This window comes from Hakea prostrata, chromosome 1 (genome assembly GCF_041222555.1).
Source record: "Hakea prostrata isolate BN-2017 chromosome 1, UWA_Hpros_2, whole genome shotgun sequence".
NCBI classification, from domain to species: domain Eukaryota; kingdom Viridiplantae; phylum Streptophyta; class Magnoliopsida; order Proteales; family Proteaceae; genus Hakea; species Hakea prostrata.
This window is the reverse complement of record NC_142600.1, coordinates 68,495,733-68,516,513: the sequence shown is the minus strand read 5'-3', so window position 1 is coordinate 68,516,513 and position 20,781 is coordinate 68,495,733. Positions and strand designations below refer to the sequence as shown.

The 20,781-nt window shown below is 38.9% G+C and overlaps 1 protein-coding gene across 1 annotated transcript; it reads right to left on the bottom strand.

Moving 5' to 3' along the window:
- Window positions 1-2,704: 2,704 nt before the first annotated feature.
- On the bottom strand, window positions 2,705-6,746 carry LOC149029568 (monocopper oxidase-like protein SKU5). The gene is made up of 9 exons (XM_089151007.1): window positions 6,397-6,746; window positions 6,150-6,259; window positions 5,782-6,052; window positions 5,536-5,674; window positions 4,436-4,802; window positions 3,915-4,280; window positions 3,737-3,815; window positions 3,337-3,533; window positions 2,705-3,237 (listed from the first exon to the last, which is right to left on the bottom strand). Exons 1-9 carry the CDS (start codon window positions 6,535-6,537, stop codon window positions 3,141-3,143), a joined length of 1,767 nt encoding a protein of 588 aa, XP_089007133.1. The 5' UTR covers window positions 6,538-6,746; the 3' UTR covers window positions 2,705-3,140.
- Between the last annotated feature and the right edge of the window lie 14,035 nt (window positions 6,747-20,781).

Sequence of the window (20,781 nt, the reverse complement as noted above, 5' to 3'; positions counted from 1 at the left end):
AATAATTTCTCCATCACCCATTTTTTTGAGACTCTTAAGGCAGAGACAAAGGATTCCAAAGAATTCAAAGGCATAAGAGAGGGCCTTCAGCTCCACATTGATGACCACCAAGATTATGAGGATCGCAATGGCATCATTTTGTATCAAGTAAGGATTCTCCTTCCTATAACTTCTAGTCTACACCACAAGTTTCTTAAGGAATGTCATGACTCACCAACGGGCGGCCACGATAGTTATATGCGCACGTTAAAATGCCTTACTGCTAATGTATGGTGGGTGGGTAGGACCAGCAAAGGAGGTCAGACACTGTCGTTGAATGCCAAATATGCCAACAATTCAAGTCCCCTACTCAAATCTACTTCAGCCATCATCAGTCCCAAAACGAGTGTGGGAACATAATCTCTATGGATTTCATCATTGGCCTTCCTCCCTCCTAAGGTAAAACTGCACCTATGGTTGTGATTGATCGTCTGTCTAAGTATGCATATTTTATCTATCTTCCTACTAGATTTACAAGTGCGCACATCACTGAGATCTTCACCTCTAATGTGGTGCGACACCATGGAATTCCCTGTTCAATTGTTAGCGATAGAGACTATTTTCGTCAACCACTTCTGGAAGGAGCTTCATTGTCTTCAAGGCACCACCTTGGCATATAGTACCGCCTACCACCCCCAAACCGACGGTCAAACAAAGATGTTCAACCGAACTCTTGAAATGTATCTCTGCCAATTTGTTTCCGACGCACCACAAAAGTGGAACAAGTTCTTGGGATGGGCTGAGCTATGGTATAACATTGCTTACCATTCTACCATTAACACCATCCTTTATCAGGTGTTATACAGAGAGACCCCTCCAACACTGAGTAGATACGTACCGCACTCCACCACCAACGCTATTGTTGAAGAAGAGTTTTAGAGCCGCAAAGAGATTTTGACCAATTTGAAAGCTAGTTTGGGCAAAGCTCAAGCTCACATGAAGGAGCAGGCTAATAAATGCTAGCATGATAAAGAATACTAGGTAGATGATTGGGTTTTGTACGCCTGAAACCATATTGCCAATCATCTGTTACCCATCGTCTCAACACTAAGCTTGGCCAGAGCTATTATGGACCTTACCAAATTACGGAGAGAATTGGGAAAGTAGCTTATAAAATCGCCTTACCTGAAGGATCATATATTCATCATGTTTTCCATGTTTCAGTCCTAAAACCCTATACGGGAGATCCATCTCCATTTGCTTGCCACACTGCAATTACCCCCAAAAGAGCTCCGCCCAATCTCCATTCTCCAAACACACCAAGTGCTTGCAATAGGGAAGCCTATCACCCAACTATTAGTTCAGCGGGAAGGACTTCCTTTAGAGGATGCTACGTGGGTCGCACTCCGTGCCTTTCAGCAACAATTCACTGACTTCAACCTTGTGGACAAGGTTGATTTTGATGGGGAAGGGAATGTTACACATTAGCTTCCCAACAAAGGCCAAAAATTTACCACCATAACTCCACCTGTCCCGCCACGTAGATCCAATCGACTAAGCAAGCTTCCCGCCTTTATGAAGGATTATGCCTTCTAGAATACTCTCAGGTTGTTAGCTATGGAGGGACGTGATTGCCTACGATCAGATCTAATGTAAAAAACTACAAGCTCTAGAATTCTTTAAATGGAAGTGAATGCAGAGAGATGGGTATGAATGAACTGAAGTACTATTTCTGATTTCTCAATCTTCTGCTAACTTCCCCTCTCTGAACTTCCCTCCTCTTTTCTAATACATCCTTTTCTCCACGCTTTACTCAAAGAACTGTGACACTATAGCTCAAGCTTGTGATCAATATTGACACTGCCACAGCCTATTGATTCAGATACACAAGGCAGAATTGATTTCCATAAGCAATAAAGGTAAATCGGAACCCTTCACTGGATACTTAACTGAACCCATAACTTATATTGACACTTTAGAATAACAATTGGAATTAAATACAAAGATAAGATCGAGAAACTATGCTTTACTACCAGTTTTACATGAGTCTCACCACGGATTCAATTGAAAGACGTATGTGGAAATCCGAATGAAATCATCATCAGCGGAGAAGATTGACCCAGGTATTTGCAGAACAGAGTGATTTTCACAGTGCAATGGCTTGGTGAGAAGAGCCAAAGTTCTTTTATACTGCGGTATCTCAATGTTCAATATTTCTTTCTTGCCAGAGGCACCCACCAGATTTCAGGTTCTAAGCTCTGGAATCCATGAGAATCGTTAACAAATGAATGTAACTCTTCACAGATAGCAAAATGAAATGCAAAGCCCAAAAGCAGGGCAGATTGGGGAACACTTGCTCTGCACTTTGAATGCTTACAGTTGGCCCAATCCGGAAGCCTGGAATCACTGTGATATAGAGCTTTGCTCATGACATTCTTCAGATAAACAATGGAGAAATCAACCTCTCTCCATCTGAAAAACCTCAACAACAGGATCAAACGCAAAGGCTAATTTAAGAAGCATCCATATTGAGCTAGCCATGATCAAAATGACTCATAAGAAAACTGAGGATAACATCCAAGACTCCAGCACCACTATTCCATCGTGGGGTAGACAAATTGTTGGTACTTCTTGTCACAAAATGTTGCAAACGCACCATTTTGAATAGAAGTCAACTCTCAAAGTATGAACGATAATATAATAATTAATTTCCATTTAACACTAAATAACAGCTCATGTAAGGCTGTAGTTCTTTTGTCGACAAAGTTATCCATGTGTTGATTTGTATGTGCTGAAGGGAATCAATGAAACCACCAATGAAATTTTTTAAACCCACATTTACATTTGTTTCTCTGGAAAGGGAATCAATGGCGAATTAGATAGTATCAAGATTTGGGACTTCATGATCAGTAATAAAATTAAGATGGAAAAGAATGAGATGTCCCCAATATCATCCAGAATTACAAGTGACTGGGGTGTAATGACCAAGAAACAAACAGGTCAGTAAAATCACTACAGAGAAAATTTTAATTTTGACAGGACTTTCTGCACAAAGGACACACAGAATCACCCCCAACCAGGGATGCTTCCCACAAGCAACAGGAACAAGAAAATCCATCACAATACCATAACAATCAGAGAACTTCAACATGAAGAGCTGCTTAGCTGAAAATGAAAACAGCAAAAAGAAGGAACATCTCTAATATGAAGTGCAGCTTTGATCTTCCTCCTCTGATTGATGATGCTGCATTTTTTCGCCTGAAATTTTTAATGGAGGTTAATTCCCATTCTATTGCACAAATAACAAACATTATGAAAAATGGTGAACAATTGGTGAAGAAGAGATTGAATTCCTACTGCAATTTCGATAGTTGACCACAATATAAGACATTTTCTGGCTTGGACATTTCAGTCTTGTTGGTCTTTTCTGGATTGACAATACGCAGATAAGTTTCTTGACCAAGATACCATGAATCAAGGTTTTCTGTTCTCAAATTCCAAACCCCAACATTATCAAGCGAGGCTAAAATAGCTGTCCATGCCCCCGGGAAAACCTACAAAAAAATATATATATTTGTATGAGAACTTGTAAAACACTTCACATCCAAAATATGCTTTCACATTAATATAACAGTTTAATGTTTCATGATTTACTGTCGTCATTTTTATTGTAACTTAGAATAGGTCCTGCAAGAAATAAGCTCAATGAGAGTTCTGATGAATCAACAAAAGAACAAGCTAGAAAACCATGGAATACCTGTACTGTTGACCGAGCAACTGCATCCCATTTATTGTATGAACCCCTGTTGTTCTCTGTCCATTCCCCATAATCCATCCTGCAACCAGATGAACAAATCTAACTCTGAACACCAGCACAACTAGGGAATCATAAACTCATAAAATATCAGTGGCATTAAGGAGAAAGGTTTGCTTACCCAACCACAAAAAATGCATAACCATCCAAGTGAAAGCTCTGGACTGTTGTATCATTGTTTTGTAATACTATCTCTATAAATCCCTTATATGTAGCATTAATCACTGATGCTTCCATTTTGGGTGTTCCATTAACAGGCTTTTTGGGAAAATCAAGCTTGTATACTCCTGTCAAATTATGATCATCTGCAAGCCTGATTGGTGTGGTGGGATTAATATATGAGATCCCACTAAGTAGTGCCCGGCGTTTTCCCTTTATCATCACAGCTGGAGTGTTCTTCAGAAAATATGAATCAGTGACATTAATTGAACCATATCTATAAGATCCCTGAGGATTAGGACGTGCACCACTGGCAGAAACATTCCACCTGAAGTTTTCAGAAACAAAAATCAGAATTCATGCTAATACAACATATATAAAGTTCTTGGAAGATTTAATTTTCTTCGTGCAAAGGGAACCCATTCATTCCAAACGAGAAATGAAAATAAGAAGATGAATTTCAAAGAGATAAACTGCACAAACCTGATGGATTTTGCCTGGTTCATTGAGAAGCTCTTGTCATAAACATCATTTGGTGGATCGGGTAGAGGACCACTGGCTTTACCCTTAGAATTTGTGTAGTGCAAGATGGCAACACCTGTGACTCTTTGCCAAAGAGACTCATTCACAAACCTAGCACTTGCAACAATGTAATAATCCGTACTTGCATTCTGGTCCATTGTAACCAAGAAAGAATAAGACTGTCCGACATGAATATCCAGGCTAGAATAGTTTTGTTGCGTTGTATATGAACCTTCTGTCTCTACAAGAAGCAGGTTATGGTTTTGGATCCTGAAGTTTAAACTAGTTGAGATTCCAACATTATGGACCCGAATACGGTAAGTTTTTCCTGTCTCAAGATCAAAGCATTGTTAATTAGAGTCCTTCGCAATCTGAGTAGAGGTAGTATCAAGAACAGCTTCAATGTGACACAAAAGGGCAAACACAGACCATGTCAAGTAGAGAAACTTCTCAAATATGAAAAATAATGTGTTGACCCCAAATTATTATTAGTAAATAAAAATAGAACATGTGTTGCTCAATTTTAACCATCTAATACTTCACCTCTTTGATAGCAAACTGACGATTATATCAATTGATCAAAAACATACAGTGGATTTAAAAATTGTATGTCAAACATTAATGCCAGATCAGATGCAAATTTCAGTACTTAGAAGTAGAACAGAGGTATATCCTTGGGTGAATAGTAGATGGTATGAGATCTAAAAGAACGGACGGACAAAAATAAAAAACAAGATGTTTGCTTCATTAAGTCTGGCAACCGAAAATTAACCCTCCATGAAGATATTCATCGGCTTATGCTAACTGATAATAATTCATCAAAAACAAAAATATATTTTCTGAATTCATGGTCCATTCAAGATGCCTCACAAATTATTGAATGGCTGATCAATGCCTCACAAAATTGGCTACATTGTGAAAAACTCAGAGCCCAAAAATCATAACTTTTCTTTTAGCAAAGCAAATATCCTAACATTGTCTTATGATGAATGAATAATCAGTAAAGCTAAAATGTGGAAAATTCAGAGACCAAATGTCCTAAAATTGTCTCATGAATATACCTGGGTGGACTTCGATGGTTTCATATTCAATTCCTTCCGGAACAAGGGTGGTGTTGTATCTATAAGGACCCTTCCCGTTGATGAGAACTCCATCCGGCATGCCAAGTGTCTTTCCCGCATCAAGGGTCGTCCTCAAATCCTGCAACCCAAAAATAGAAACAGAGCATCATCTCACGGCCTTGAATCAAGGTTCCAAGAATAACATTCGCAGAGACAGGCGACCACGGAGCAAACAAGAAGACTAACCGGGTGGTTTCGAGTGTACCAGTCACCAATCAAGATGGTGATATCTCCATCTGGAGTGGAAAATGGAATGGAAACTACGGGACGGTTATTTATAATTATACCACCATAACCTCCCGCTGCTCTTTGAAAATTGAGAGAAGGGAAGTAGAAGAAGCTTCCGATTTGATCTTTAACCTGAAACTGATAAGTCCAATTATGATCCTTAGGGATAGGACAATTAGTACCGAGAACACCATCTTGCCAAGAATTACGGCGATGTTGAATGCCATCCCTGTACAAAAGAAGGGTTGTTCTTACACTTGTATCGCCAGTACAACACCCAAAGCATAACCGAAAGAAACAAAGAAGACAGAGTTGAATCTTTTTACCAAGTATAGAGGATTTCTTCATCCAAGTTGTTCATCACATTAACCACAACATTGTTATTGGTAGTCACGTTAATAGTAGGACCTGGAAACTGCCCGTTGATCGCGATCACCTGCAGTTTCAAATAGACAAAAACACAACTGTCAACGAATCGCAGAAAAGTATAAACCAGAAAAGCTTCAAACCACAGATTAGATAGGAGTGAAGGAGCCGAGAAATGTATTAAAAAGAGAGATTGAAGAAGAAAACCTGCTGCTCAACACCCAGTGGTGAAGCTTTTGCGTAAGAAACTGTCCAGTCATAGGAAACAAAGGGATCTGCGGCGAAAGAGAAGCTGAGCATTGCAGCAATGCAGAACAAGAAACACGAGAAAACCCCAATTGAAGCCATGGATGGATGAGAGACTTGATTGACCAGACACAGAAATCTTCCTGGTTCAAAGATTTTACATAATCACTCAGAGACTGATATTTGAGACGAGATTGACGAGTGAAAGGAGTGTTTTGGTTGTGAACTGTAGCGGCTTTTTGTGGAGGCACTGACCACTGTCGATTACTTCTTTCAGTAACCGCTACTTCTACGCGGCCAGCCTTACTCGTTATTACAATACAAACGCGCTGGCCGCGTGTGAAAGGGATTTGCTGGTTTCTAGGTTTTCAATCCGGTCGTCAGCCCAAATATTTGAATATTCGGAATTAAATATGAATATATTATTACTATTGTCCTTTTTTGGTACGAAAAAGATCGTTCGAACCTTCTAAATCTGCAAATTCCAACCTGTCAGCATGAATTTAAAGTTTTTTAACAATGGAAAGAAATCCCCTTCGATGCTAGTTCAGGTCGGGTCGGGTCGGAGCATATTGGAGCTGAGGTTGTCCGAACCGTTACCTCACGCTTATTCGGCGCCGCGTAGCTTTTTCAGCGTTGCCATGTTCTGCGGAATTGCCACGTCAGATGAGCACAATGCGTAGATCCACGAGGAAATCTTTTATATCTTCTCACTTTTTTTTTTTTTTTTTGGTAACAAAATTCATTAAGGATGGACTGAAGCCAAGGATGAGAGATACAACCAAGGAGAGGAAGTAGGCCAAGTTGTCGAGTCCATAATCGACAAGGCCTTCCGGGCTAGGACATGAGCAATTTCATTGCATGACCTAGGAATTGCAACAAAAGCAGAATGCAAAAAGTAAGATTGTAAGGTAGCTATATCCGAGAGTATGGGTGCAAGATCTAAGGGGGGATGTGCTTTTGGTTGGTGGATGTGGTTTATCAGCTCTGACCAGTCGGATTGGAAAGTCACCCGCTCCAAACATGCACCCAAGAGAGTCAAGCATGGCTGCCCGCAAAGCCATAGCCTCACCGACAATGGGGGACCCGAATGTATCCCGTTTCGATACCGCCTTAAAAATCAGCCCATTAGCAGTGTAAATCACATAACCCAGGCCCATGATGTTCTTATCCGAATGAAAAGCTACATCAGTCTTCACTATATGAGTAGTTGTAGAGAGCGGAGCGGTGAGATGAAGCGTTGCCTCGGGATGTTCGTGCGTTGGCTGAACTCTTGATGCCTGTGCATTTGCTTTCCAGAAGTCTCTGTGTTGAGACAAAGCGCGACGAACTACCTCCATGGGCGATCTAAGCTCTTGACTAAAGATCAGGGCATTCCGAGCTAGCCATATCTCCCATATGATGAAGAAATTAAGGCTGATAAACATTCTAGCTTCCCATTTCTCTGCTGGTTTCGATTTTTGCAAACCATCGATCCACTCATCGAGGTAGAGAGGTAGCTGTGGTGGTGGTCGAAACGTCAATGGAGACGCGAACCACACGCTGCGAGCAAAGGCACAATCCAGAAACAGATGACCTGCAGATTCTTCAAGGGGACATCCTCTTGGGCATGTGTAATCAGCTCTGATCTGCCGTCTACGAAGATTTTCACCAGTCTGGATCACTTCAGCACAGATGCGCCAGAGTAAATGACGGATCTTGGGTAGGGTATATGCCTTCCAGATCAACTTCCAACTCCCGCGGTTGATGCTTTTCCATCTTGGTTGGCGAGAGGATGTAGACAGGAAGTGATCGACTGCGAGTTGTTTGTTTGTGAGGGCATGGTAAGTAGATTTTACAGAAAAGATACCTCTTTTATCAGCTCCCCAGGTAAGTCTGTCTTCTGATGGAAAAAGGCTTAACTTAATTTTCCTGATTGTATCCGCTTCTCTGGGGTGGAATAATGAATTCAGGAGGTCATTGTTCCAACTACGATCCGCAGGATTAATCAGCTCCGAGACCCATGTGAGCGTGCTGGGGGATGGTGGTGGTGTTTGAATTTTGCCTTCCGGACAGTTGGGTAGCCACCGATCTTCCCAGATGCGGATATGAGTACCCAGTCCAACTCTCCAGCATAAATTTTCTTCGAGAATTTGTTTGCCAGCACAGATGCTTCTCCAGGCCCAACTGGGGCTATTTCCAATCTTAGCTTGTAGAAAGTTGCAGTGTGGGTAATATATAGCTTTGGTAAACTTTGCCCAGAGTGACTGTGGTTCACTCCATAGTCTATATGCTACCTTTGTGAGAAGAGCCAGATTTTGTCGCTGGCTATCTCGCATGCCCAGACCTCCTAAGTCCTTTGAGAGACACAGTCGCTTCCAGCTAATCGAATGTATTTTCTGTTTGCCATCATTTTTGCCCCAGAAAAAATTTGCAGAGTGCTGTTGCAGGGCTGTATGTAGAGTCTTGGGGATCTGAAAATGTGCAGCTGTAAATTGGGGGAGAGCCGTGGCCACAGATTTAAGAAGAACCTCACGACCTGCAGGTGATAAATATTTCATTTTCCAACCTTCAGATTTACGATGAAGCTTTTCTGTGAGAAAACCAAAAGTTGTGGTTTTGGAAAGGCCTATTTCCGGAGGCAATCCAAGATACTTTGTAGGTGCTTTGGTATAAGAGATTTTAAGTAGTCTGGAAAACCATCGTCTGAATTTCATTGGGGAATTTGAGCTAAATATCAGACTGGATTTGTGCAGATTGATGGCCTGACCACTACCCGTGCAGTACCTGGTGAGGATGTCTTTGAAATTTTGAATTCTTTCCAGCTTCAATTCAGAGAAAAGTAAAGTATCATCGGCAAAGAGTAGGTGAGAGATTGGAGGGCCTCTGTTCTTAACAGAAATCCCGCGGATTCTGCCTGCTTGTTCCTCTTGATGTATGAGTGCACTGAAACCCTGAGCACACAATATAAAGAGAGCCGGGGGAGAGTGGATCACCCTGCCGGATGCCGCGACTTGGTATGATAGAACTACTGATATTGCCATTGATGAGTAATTTATAAGAAACAGTAGTGACACAACTCATTACCATTTGTATCCAGGACTGTTGAAACCCCAATTTCATGAGGATGGCCTCCAGGTAAGTCCATTCAACTCTGTCGTATGCCTTCTTCATATCCAGTTTCATTCTCAAAAATTTTGTCTTGCCTTTCTTTCGCTGCTTAATGTAGTTGAATAATTCATGGGCCATGAAAATGTTGTCTGAGATTTGTCGGGAGGGGATAAAAGCTGATTGGAAAGGGCTGATGAGCTCAGGTAAGAACTCTTTCAATCTGTTGGCAATGAGCTTTGATATGACTTTGGACACGACTCCACCAAGACTGATTGGCCTGAACTGCTCAGCTGATTCTGGGCATGGAACTTTTGGAATGAGACAAATGTACGAGACATTGAGGTTAGGATCCATTGTACCTGTAGAAAAAAACTCATTAACACAGTTAGTTAAAACAGGGCCAGTGGATTCCCAAAGGTTCTGGAAGAAGATGGGAGGGAGGCCATCTGGTCCAGGGGCTTTCAAGGGATGCATGGTGAACAAAGGTGATTTAATTTCTTCAGGGGATGGTGAAGCACAGAGTTTAAGGTTCATGTCATTCGTAACAGCTGGCTGAGTGGCTTCTATAATTCTGGACATCTCCACAAGATCAATGGGTTCGGATGTGAAGCTATGGGTAAAATGGGTGGTGAGGATAGTCTTAATTTCTGACTTTTTTGTAGTCCATTCTCCAGTTGAAGTTTTGAGTTTGAGAATCTTATTCATCTGTCTTCTTTGCAGGGTAGTGAGGTGAAAAAAGGCTGTGTTGTTATCCCCCTCTCTGAGCCAGGAGATTCGAGATTTCTGTAGCCATAACTGTTCTTCTTTGGATAACTCTTGAGCTAATAGTACAGAAATGGAATTAACCTTAAGTTGGGAGTAAGAAGCCTCAGGGACTCTTTGTGCAGTTTCAAGTTCAGCAGTCAACTTCCTGATGTTGTGTTGAATATTGCCGAAGACCTCCTTGTTCCATTTGGTAAATTTAACCTGAGTATCTCGCATTTTTGTATCAATCTGGGATGCGGCTGTTCCATCCGAGTGGGTACCCCAGATGTTTGAAGCAAGGTGTTTGCTTTCAGGGTGACTGAGCCATGCTAATTCAAATCGAAATGGTCTCTTGCCTTTAGTGGATCCTCCAGTAAAGTCCAGAAGCAGAGGTGCATGATCAGAGCCAATGAAAGGTTGTATAAAGAGGGTTGCTTCCGGATAAAGATGTCTCCATTGCGGATTACATAGACCCCTATCTAGTCTAATCCGAATGGTATCCTTGCCAATTCGATTATTAGTCCAGGTATAATTGGCACCTTGATAACCCAGATCTAAAAAGGAACAAGTGTTAAGCATTATCTTGAATCTAGCACAGTCATGAGTAAAGGTCCTGGCTCCCCCCATTTTTTCACGCCAGCCCAAATGAGCATTGAAGTCACCAATGCACAGCCACGGTTCAGATCTTGATTCAGCAAGCTTGGTTAATCTCTCCCAGGTATGCTGTCTGTGTTTTTTTAACGGATCTCCATAGACAAATGTTGCAAAGAAAGGTGGCTCATTTAAGATGGCAATAGTAGTATCGATCATTCTAGAATCTGATGAGAGGATCTGTATTTGTAGGTGTGGTTTCCACAGAAGGGAGAGACCCCCAGCAGTGCCAACTGGTGGAACATGGAAAGAGGCAGACAGATGTAGCTTGGATTCCAGTTTTTTAATGAACTCTGGTGATTGTTTTGTTTCGACTAGAAAGATAATGTCCAGTTGTTCCTTGGAATTCAATTTACAAAGGAAATTCCTTGTGGCAGGGTTCCCTAGACCCTGGACATTCCAGCTCAGAAGTTTTGCAGGGGCCCGTGGAGTGTTTGGTGTCCATCCACGGGCTTCTCCATTAAAAAATGCTGGGTTATCTCATCATGATCCATTGGCGTAATGAAGGTGGGACATGTTTGAGGCGGGTCTAGCTCAGGGTTGGGATCTGGAAGAGGAGGAGAGGAGGAGGTGGAAGAAAATCGGGGTTGGTTTGGGGGAGTGAGTAATGGGACTGGGAGTGAGGGGGAGTCGTGAGTGGGACGGGGTCTTTTATGTTTTTTAGTATTGGGGGTTGTGGGCTTAGCATGGTGGGCTGGGGGTTGAAACGGGACATGAGTGCAGATATGATGGGTAGGTTGAGTTGTGGTAGGAGGGTGATGGGCTTGGGCCGAGTCAGCATCGGATGAGATAGCAGGAACTGGGCAAGGTTGCAGAAGTTCGGGAGTGTTACAAATAGATTCATGAGGGCCCACTTGTTGGATAGGAATGGGCTGAGATGATGGATTAATGGATACTCCAGCCAGATGGGGTAAGAGATGTAACATTTGATGGTGCCAAGAGGCTAAGGGAGTTGGCAAAGCCAGATGGTGGATGGCCCGAGGGTCATGACCCGGAGAGCCAGTTGGATATATGGGCATGGGTGCTTCAGATGGGTAGGCTGAGAAAGGAGGCGTGTGTTGTGAGGGGTTAGAGACAAAATACAAGGGAGAGGTGTAAGGGTAAGGTGGCAGGGATTGGGGTGGTACGATGGGAGTGGGTAAGGGATATGATGCTGACAATTGAGTGGGGACCAACTGGAAACCGTTATTTGCAGGGGTGGGTTGTTGTGTTGCAGGACTCAGAGTGGCGTGCTCACTATTTGCAGGTACTGTCTCTGTCGCCTGAGCTCGAGGAGCAGGAGAATTTGCACCTTCGCCGGGGAACTGACTAGTTTTAAGACCAACTTCAAGGAGCCGAGAAGAAGGCATAAAACCTCTAATTTGATCGCCGAACAAAGTTCTCACGAAATCATCACAAAACTCAAAGGTACCGCAGCCATGAACCTTCTGATGTTCATTCTGAGCTTCAAATAAGACGGAGCATCTCGTATTCTCATGGCCAATCAGCCCACAATACTCACAGTATAAGGGTAGTCGTTCATACTTGAGCTGCACTTTTGTAACTCCTCCATTTTTCCGTTGCAAGGTTAAGGAACAATGAAGTGGCTGCTGAATGTCGATACGCGTACGCACCCTGAGATATCGGATTTGTTCTCCAAATTGTAAACCGGAGATGATCATAGCCTGTTTTGGCTGACCCAGCATAGTAGCTAATTTAATAGCAACACTGGTTTTGGAAACTTCCTGGGGAAGATCATGTAACTGAATCCATATATCAAAAGCATTGAAGTCCCATTGATGATTGGGGTTCCAGGTCTCTAGGATAACGAGGTTGGTAGCCACAGTCCATGGGCTCTCATGTAAAACATTTTTAAGATCTAGGGCATGCTCGAAATGAAAGAGATAAATGGATTCAGAGAATGGGAATACCTCAACTTTTGCAATTGTGTTCCAAGCCTTCAGCAAACCTTCAGTGAGGGCTTGAGTACGAAAGTGCTTTCCATCTAAAACCTTCCCAGCAAGAGTATGGGTTACAGAAAAAATAGGACTATCATCATCATCTTCTTCCAGTACCAGAGTTCCGGCACTTCCACTAGGTTGTAGCAATGGTTCTTTTGATGAGGAAGCCATATTACACCTGTGCAACAAGCGAAATGAAAGGAAAACTAAGATGGAGGAGGTAACACTCTCAGAAGAGAGGAGGCAAACACTCTCAGAAGAGAGGAGACAGAGATAAGTTAGAAACTTTGCGTGCCTTTTGTATTTTTCGGCAGAAAGAAAGACAAATTATTTACCAAAAAAAAAAGAAAGAAAAACAGATTGAGAAATGAGATTTTTGTTTTTGGATAATTACGGTTTCTATACTTTTTTGTTTTGGATCCAAGGTTTATCCAGGGCAGCTTGCGCGCACTACAACTACATCTTCAGGGGAGCTTTTGTATAACTAATATAGGCGAAACTTCGCCCCTAATTTATTTCATATAATTTATTCCCAGTAATTTTTTAAATTATTAATCTAATCTTTAACTTGATCTATAATTTACTAATGGTCATTACCCTTAAGTTCCTATAGTTTACTAATGATGTAGCATCTATATATTTTTTTTCAAAATTCTAAAAATAACCCTGTAGTTATTTCTTTACTTAATTACTATTTTGTCAAGTTATAATATTACCTTTAATTAATTTTAAATCTTTTTTTTTTAAAATAAATCACTGAATAAAGGAAAGATGTGATTAAATAAAATTCAAAATAGAAACTAAATATAAAGAAATATCACATTTAATTCAAAGTTAAAAATTGAAAATCACCTAATATATGATAATCATTGTGCATGTGACCAAATTTCCTATCAATTAATATATTATATGTTTTTTTTTTTTTTTTTTTATTACTTTTATCATTGTGATTGTGACAATTTTAAGTGAAGCATGAGAGTTTCAACAATCATAAATAAATAAACATCATCTGCTACGCAGTACACATTTATATCAATAACTGGCTGAGAAAGCAAAAAAATTATAAGACTATTTTGGACTTTTCGAATTTGAAATTAATCTTTAAATCTTAGTCAGTTATTTGGCTAAATGTGCATGGTTGTGCATAGCAGATAATTTTTTTTTTCATAAGTGTGTGGTCCCACCAATCCCCAAATTAAATTCTTAAGAAGAAAAAAAAAAGATAAATATCATTTACCTCCGCTCTTAGTTGACCAAATGGCACTTGAACCTCCTCTTCGTTGGATGTTATCACTTATCTCCCCTCTTAATTGGCAAAGTTATCGAACACTTCCTTTTATTAATTTTTTTCGTTAAGTAATTTTTAAAATCCCAAATTACCCTGACTTAAAATTATGTTTTAGTTCAAATCTTAAATTACCATCAATTACTATAACAAAAAAAATCATATACTACCCACCCTCAATTAATATTATTATTAAAACTTAAAATACCCTCAATTACTTTAGTAGTTAAAACCCTAAATTATCCCCCAATTAATTTTATTATTAAAGTCTCAAAATACCCCCTATGTTCTTTAATTATATGTTTCTTTTTCATTAGAATAAAGAAAAAAATCAATCAAAAAATATAAATGTCTTTCTTAGGTTTCATTTCTTTCTTTATTATTATTGTTTCCCCCTTTCTTTTGTTCCCCTAATGAAAGAAAAATACCTAGATTAAAAGACAAAGGGGTATTTTAGGTTGGAATAAAATTAATTGAGGATACTTTAAGGTTTAACTATTAAAAGGTACTTTGAGGTTTTAACGATAATTTAAATTGAGGGTGTTAATACAACCTAGAGGGGGATGATTAAGTTGTATCTAGTGGATTTTTTCAAATTCTCAGTTTAAGTGTAATTTCAATATAAATTTACGATTTAAATGAAATTAATTAACAAAGAGCAATCACAACACAAGAGTTTATAGTGATTCAACTTTACAAGTTTATGTCCACTCCTCTCTTGACCTCATGAGAGTATTTCACTATTGATTTTCTTTCAATATAATTGATAAAGAATCAAATCCTTACAATCTTTGTTATGGGGCAAGAGTACCATTTATAATTTTTGTTTACTAAGTAGGGCAAGAGTACCATTTATAATATTTGTTTACTAAGTAAGGCAAGAGCACCCTTAAGCAATCTTTGTTATAAATAGGGCAAGAGCACCCTCTAACAAATTATAATCAATCTAGACTAGAATATCACAATTAATACAAGTATAAGAAGTGTTGGATTTACCTAACAAAGAGAGTGACACTTTACCCCTTGTGTGAATGTGATGCAATGAATGAATGCTTCAAGAAACGCAATGCATCAATAAAAGGTTTCAATGACCTTCAATAACTCCAAGCTTGACTCCAATGAGCTTGTTTAGCAACTTTGGAATGTTCCTCAAAGTTGAATTAAGTTGAAACATTAGTAATTGATGCTAGATCACTTTAATAATGATTTTTTCACTTTTGAGGGAGTAATAGCTTTGTTGGCAAGATTAAACCCTTCAAATGGGGGTGGTTGGACTTATAAAGAAATCCTTCAATTGCTTGGCCCAACTTCCCAACGGATATAAAATTTCACTGAAATTTTACTCTAGACAATCGTCCATCTCAAAAACTAGTCGTTTAAGTTAAGCCAGAACCAGAAGGTCGGCCCAGACGGTCAACCGTCTAATGCACAAGTTGCTGAATGATTTTGGGACTGGGACTCAGCTTGGGTTTTTGGACTTTTTGGTCAACCCCAAGCCTCAAACACTTCACTAACATGCCCTAGGTTAATCTAGTGGCATGAATTACATATTATCAATGATTTTACATGTGCGTGTATACAAGAGTGTCCTAAGCCCTAAATTAAACTAAGTCTTGATCTTCGAATTGGTCTTCGCCTCTTCTTGTGCATCGGACTTAATACTTCTCTTGACTTGGTTCTTTGTCCAAGATAGCTTGATTTGACTCTAGCTTAAGTGTCCGGTGAGTCTTTGGTTCGGTCACATTGCATCGAGATCCACTTTAGTGATGAGCTGGATAAGACACATCTTAATGAAGATATTAATAGATTGTGTTTGTCATCATCAAAATTAATGGAGGTTGATGTGACAAATGCTGACATGGCATTTCCTAACAGAAGGTAATTTAGGATTTTAACTAATAGAGTATTTGAGAATAATTTGAGGCTTTGAAATAAAATACCTTTTTAATTAGGGTAATTTGGGTTTTAGAAAAATATTCAATGGTAAAATTAGAATTAAGTAACAAAAATTTTTTTAAAAAAAATTGTGGTATTTAATAACTTTAATAAGTAAAAGAGGAGGTAAAAATATTATCCAACTAAGAAGGGATCCAAATGTTATTTAGTTAACTAAAAAGGGAGGTAAGTGATATTTACCCCCAAAAAAACGAAAAATAATTCCAGGACAACACTTCCATTGAAGATGAACCTTACTTGAAAATCTATATGATTTGTATTTTTTAATCCAATAATGAAACCCTCATTGATAAGTATCACGCTGCAGCAGAGTTTATTGTTGTTTCGATCTTTTGTATAAATTCAAAGAATTACAACATACATAGAGAGATTCATTTCTTTTCTCCTATATCATTTTTCTTGCTATTAAAACTTAAGTTTATACTGTGAAATAATTCGTCTTTATCATAATGCACATTTTGATGGAGTTAGGGACGAAGAAACAAGATCTCAAGAGGTAATTCATTCACAAACTTTCTTGATATGGGTCTTTATCACGTTTTAAATGGAAACGACTGGTATTCTTTAAAATAAAAAATTGATAAAATCATGTAATTAACATTCAATATAATTTTCATAAATGAGGGTAATGTTATCTTTTTGACTTCTTAATTTTAATGAAGAGCAAAATAGACATTACATAATCGATGTTAACAACCACTTAACACCGTTGGAAGTGAGGGGGGCAATAGTAATTTCATAAAGAAGGAGTTTGATTAGTAATAAAATCAAAGTATAGGGGGACAATAGTAATTATCCCTTTCTTTTTTTCATTATATAAATTGATTCAAAGACATTGAATACAAAGAGAGCAGGAGGGGGAAACAATGAAAGAAGGGGTGATGCCCCGAGTTGAGATCCTCAACGACTCCTTTTGTAGCGACCATCCAACGGCCGCTATGGATGAGCGCCGCATGAACTACAAGAGATCATGGATGTCAGCTGCTTTCAGTCAAAATTTTTATTAAATTGTGTAAATGAAACCGGTTTGCATCACTAAGTTGGGAACCAGCATTGTTGTCAACAACGTTAAAAATGGAGGTATCTGTAGCGGCAAAAGCAGAACTGGGTTGTGGCGGCGGCAAAAAATGAGTGGCAAAATTTTGAATCCCAGAAAAACCAGCGAAGTCTCACAGTACACCTTCATCTAATCCCATTGTTGTTAACAAGTCAAAGGACCAATCCATGGACACGTCGCTCTCCATTTGACACAGCAAAGTCCGCGTGGACGACTAAGAGATATACTTAGATCACAACGGCAGTGGTTGAGGGTGCGGGTCCTTTGCAAACCGAACAGCTACTTCTTGAATTTCTGTTGGTGAGATGACTCAACACCAATGATCTGAGGTGGTCGGCGTTGCGACCTTGCAAGCAGAACACTGTAGTGTCGAATGTAGCTTTTATGGTTCCAAATCCTGTCAATAAACGGAAATATAATTCTAAAAAAATAGAACTTTGTTCGGTCTCGTAGTCGCATTCATTTGCTAGAGGTTTTGTCGACTCCGACTGGCTACTGCAACTTCGTCAAAAGAGGGTAGAGACGAGAGACATTGAGAGGATTGGTTCAGTTTAAGGGTATGGTTGTTTTATTGGTTTAATCCGGTACGCCTTTGAAATGAACACGATTTAATGAAAAATTATGATTGAAAGGAGCCAACGGCCAGATCTCTTGGAGGGTTCACGCAACGCTCATCAGTCGCGGCTGCTAGATGGCTGCTACAAAGGGCACTGTCGACGATCTCAACCCGGATGCCCCACCAATGTCGAACCAACTTAAATCTCCTTGCCCCCTTGGTTAGGTAATCAGCAAAAGAGTTACTAGATCTAGGAATGTATTGAAACCAAACAAACCTAAACTTTGAAACAAATTTTGAAATCTCAAATAACAAACTTTTATACATTCAATCTAGAATATTAGGAAAACCTAACAAAGCCTACACTGCAAGTCTAAAATCAGAATGCACTTGGAGCTCAAGAATCCCCAATGAGAAACGAGACGTTATAAACATTAGTTTGGCATCTAATAGTTGTCAATGTTTTCAGTAGTTTACTGGAAGAATAATCTTGGACTTTGCCTTGTCCAATTCACACTCTTTCAAGTCCAATGAATATGCTCGTTATATCGGAGGAATTTTAATTAAATCCATTTCAGGTGAAGCTTGAATGCTTGATTCTGGAATGGTGAATTCCATGTAGGTATTTTGAATTCCAACAAGACTCATGGCAACCAATATAAGAAATATTTTAGCAAATTAGGTAGAAAATAACTTAATTTGAATGGTGAGGGCGGTGGTCGCCGGCAGGGGAGGGTGTTTCCAGCAATGGTGGTAGACAATTTTCCGTAAAATGTAGGTAGAAGATGGGTCCCTTCACTCACCTAAGAGTTGGGTGTGATCGTGTGAGAAGGTTTAAATGGGAATAGATTGGTCATTATATTATAATTAGGGTAAGATGGATATTTCACTCTTAAGTTAATATAATCTTTGATGGAAAATAATGAACGTGTAACTTGTAATTTTGAAAGTGTGCAATCTTTAATTTAATGCCCTAAAACATACAGTCTAGAGTTTCAGTTTCACTTTGGACTTATTTGGTTATATGAATCCAGAGATTTGAAATCTCTGGATTCATGAATGCGAGATTTGTACCTGTTTGGTTGTGAAAATCTCTAGATTCATGAAATATAGAGATTCATCTTTTTACACTAAAAATGTGAATTTGTAGATTTATGGGTATGGAGTGAAATCCAGAGATTAAATCCTAAACCCTAACTTGAGGAAACTTTTAAATTAAAGAATGCCTATTATATATTTAAGTAGGGTTTATTAGGGGTTGTTCTTTACGTGTTCCTTAAGTTTAAAGCTGTGGCCATCCTATTATAATCCTCTAGTTATTCACTTATTATTCGTGTCCTTCACCATAAAAGAAAGAAATATATAATATGACTGATTATGAATCTCACAGGATTGATTCTCTGCCGCAAAGTGCGCGACAGATTTGGAGAGTTAACGCAGAGATTGTTGGGGATTTGAAAGGCATAAATTAAATGAGCCTATTATATTAGTGATTAATCATTCCTTTTTCAGCCAAAAAGAAAGATTAATCATTCCCTCAATATATTAGTAGGTTTTGGGTCTCCAAGAAAGTCTAACATGATGATTATAATGTTCACCAAAAAGAAGAAAAAAGAAAAAAAAAAAAAATAAACGATGATTATGAAGGTGTGGTCAGCCATGAGCTACCTACGAGGATTCACGGGGCACTCGACTCCGCTCTTTATATCTGGATTAGATAGTTGTAATACCATATCTACATTATATTATATTCGAACAGATTAGAATAATATCCTATTGATTTTCAGACAGATTCAGTTGAATTCAGATGATAATCATATAATTATTTTCTTAAATAGATTCTTCTAAATGTGTATGAATACAAATAGAATACAAGTTTTCGATTACCCTGTTGACATCTTTACCAGTTTATTTGTGATGGTTAGGTTAAAAATTTTAAGAATTTAATAACTTTGGTATTTATTTTAGTAGAGAATAAGTCACATATTTAAAGTAAAAATCTATAAAAATAAGAAAACAAATTCAAATAAATAACTTAATTGGATAATTTTATCGGACGGCTAATAACTAGTAAGAAATTGGCATATTATATCCGCATCCTATTAGTAATCGGACAGATTCAAATACCCTTAAACAGATGCGGATGTGAATTCAGAAGCGGATTTTGGTTATCCATTTACCCCCTAAATGCTGTGGCATAATTACGAATCCAAATACTGTTGAAGCTCGGTAATCTTATAAAACAGAGAAATACAAGGATGGGGCTGAGCTCAGAGATCTCCATGTTGGGTCCAACTCCAACCTGATATGCATATAGAAAGTAATAGTTTCTATCTCCAGAAATTAAAATTAGAAAATTTTTGCTCTACTGTCATTGTCACTGTGGGAGGGAGTGCAAGAGAACCCATACATTTACCCACAGGGCCCAAGTTTAATCCACAGAACAAGCTAAAAAGAGAACTTGCTACTACAGGCCAAGAAGTTACACCACAAAAAACCAATAAATTGGGCCTGAATTTGAATTTGAACTCAAGAGCTCCCATAAAATATTGAGCCAACAAAAGTGTTGTATGTTATTTCAGAGAGACTAATGCTTCATAACTATGAGGTTAAGGGATTGAGTCTCCCTGGGGCTAGGGGCGAAATCTCACCTTGTATTTAAATTATATATAAAAAAAAAACAAAAAAAAAACTACCCTTTGAGGACCTCAGTTCCCAGAGGTCCAGAACCAAAGAGTGCTTGTCCAGAGACCTTGTTGTAGACAAACCTAAAGCAGAGACATTCCAACCTTCTATTAGTTTGAAAGCTCTGACATGTCATTTGTAGGAAGATAACCTGTTGGATCAAATTTCCTAGTGAATCCATTAATACACCTCAAAAAAGAACATACAGATTCAAGACAACACAATTATGAGTCTGCCTGCTCAATGTCCTTGAAATTTTTGTGAATTTACTTACTGAACTGGAATAGGATACAACTGATGCACTCAAGATGATATATCAGTAACATTTAGTTTAGTATTACTACCTGCTATTATGGTTTCATGCTCACCTAAATCCAGATAA

What these genes read in the sequence shown, in the direction of transcription:
- LOC149029568 (XM_089151007.1), bottom strand. Translation starts at nt 6,537, where the DNA reads ATGGCTTCAATTGGGGTTTTCTCGTGTTTCTTGTTCTGCATTGCTGCA. An exon ending in GAAGAAATCCTCTATACTTG is followed by an intron (nt 6,053 to 6,149) that starts GTAAAAAGATTC and finishes TCTTTTGTACAG; the next exon opens with GGATGGCATTCAACATCGCC. An exon ending in AACCATCGAAGTCCACCCAG is followed by an intron (nt 4,803 to 5,535) that starts GTATATTCATGA and finishes ATCTTGAGACAG; the next exon opens with GAAAAACTTACCGTATTCGG.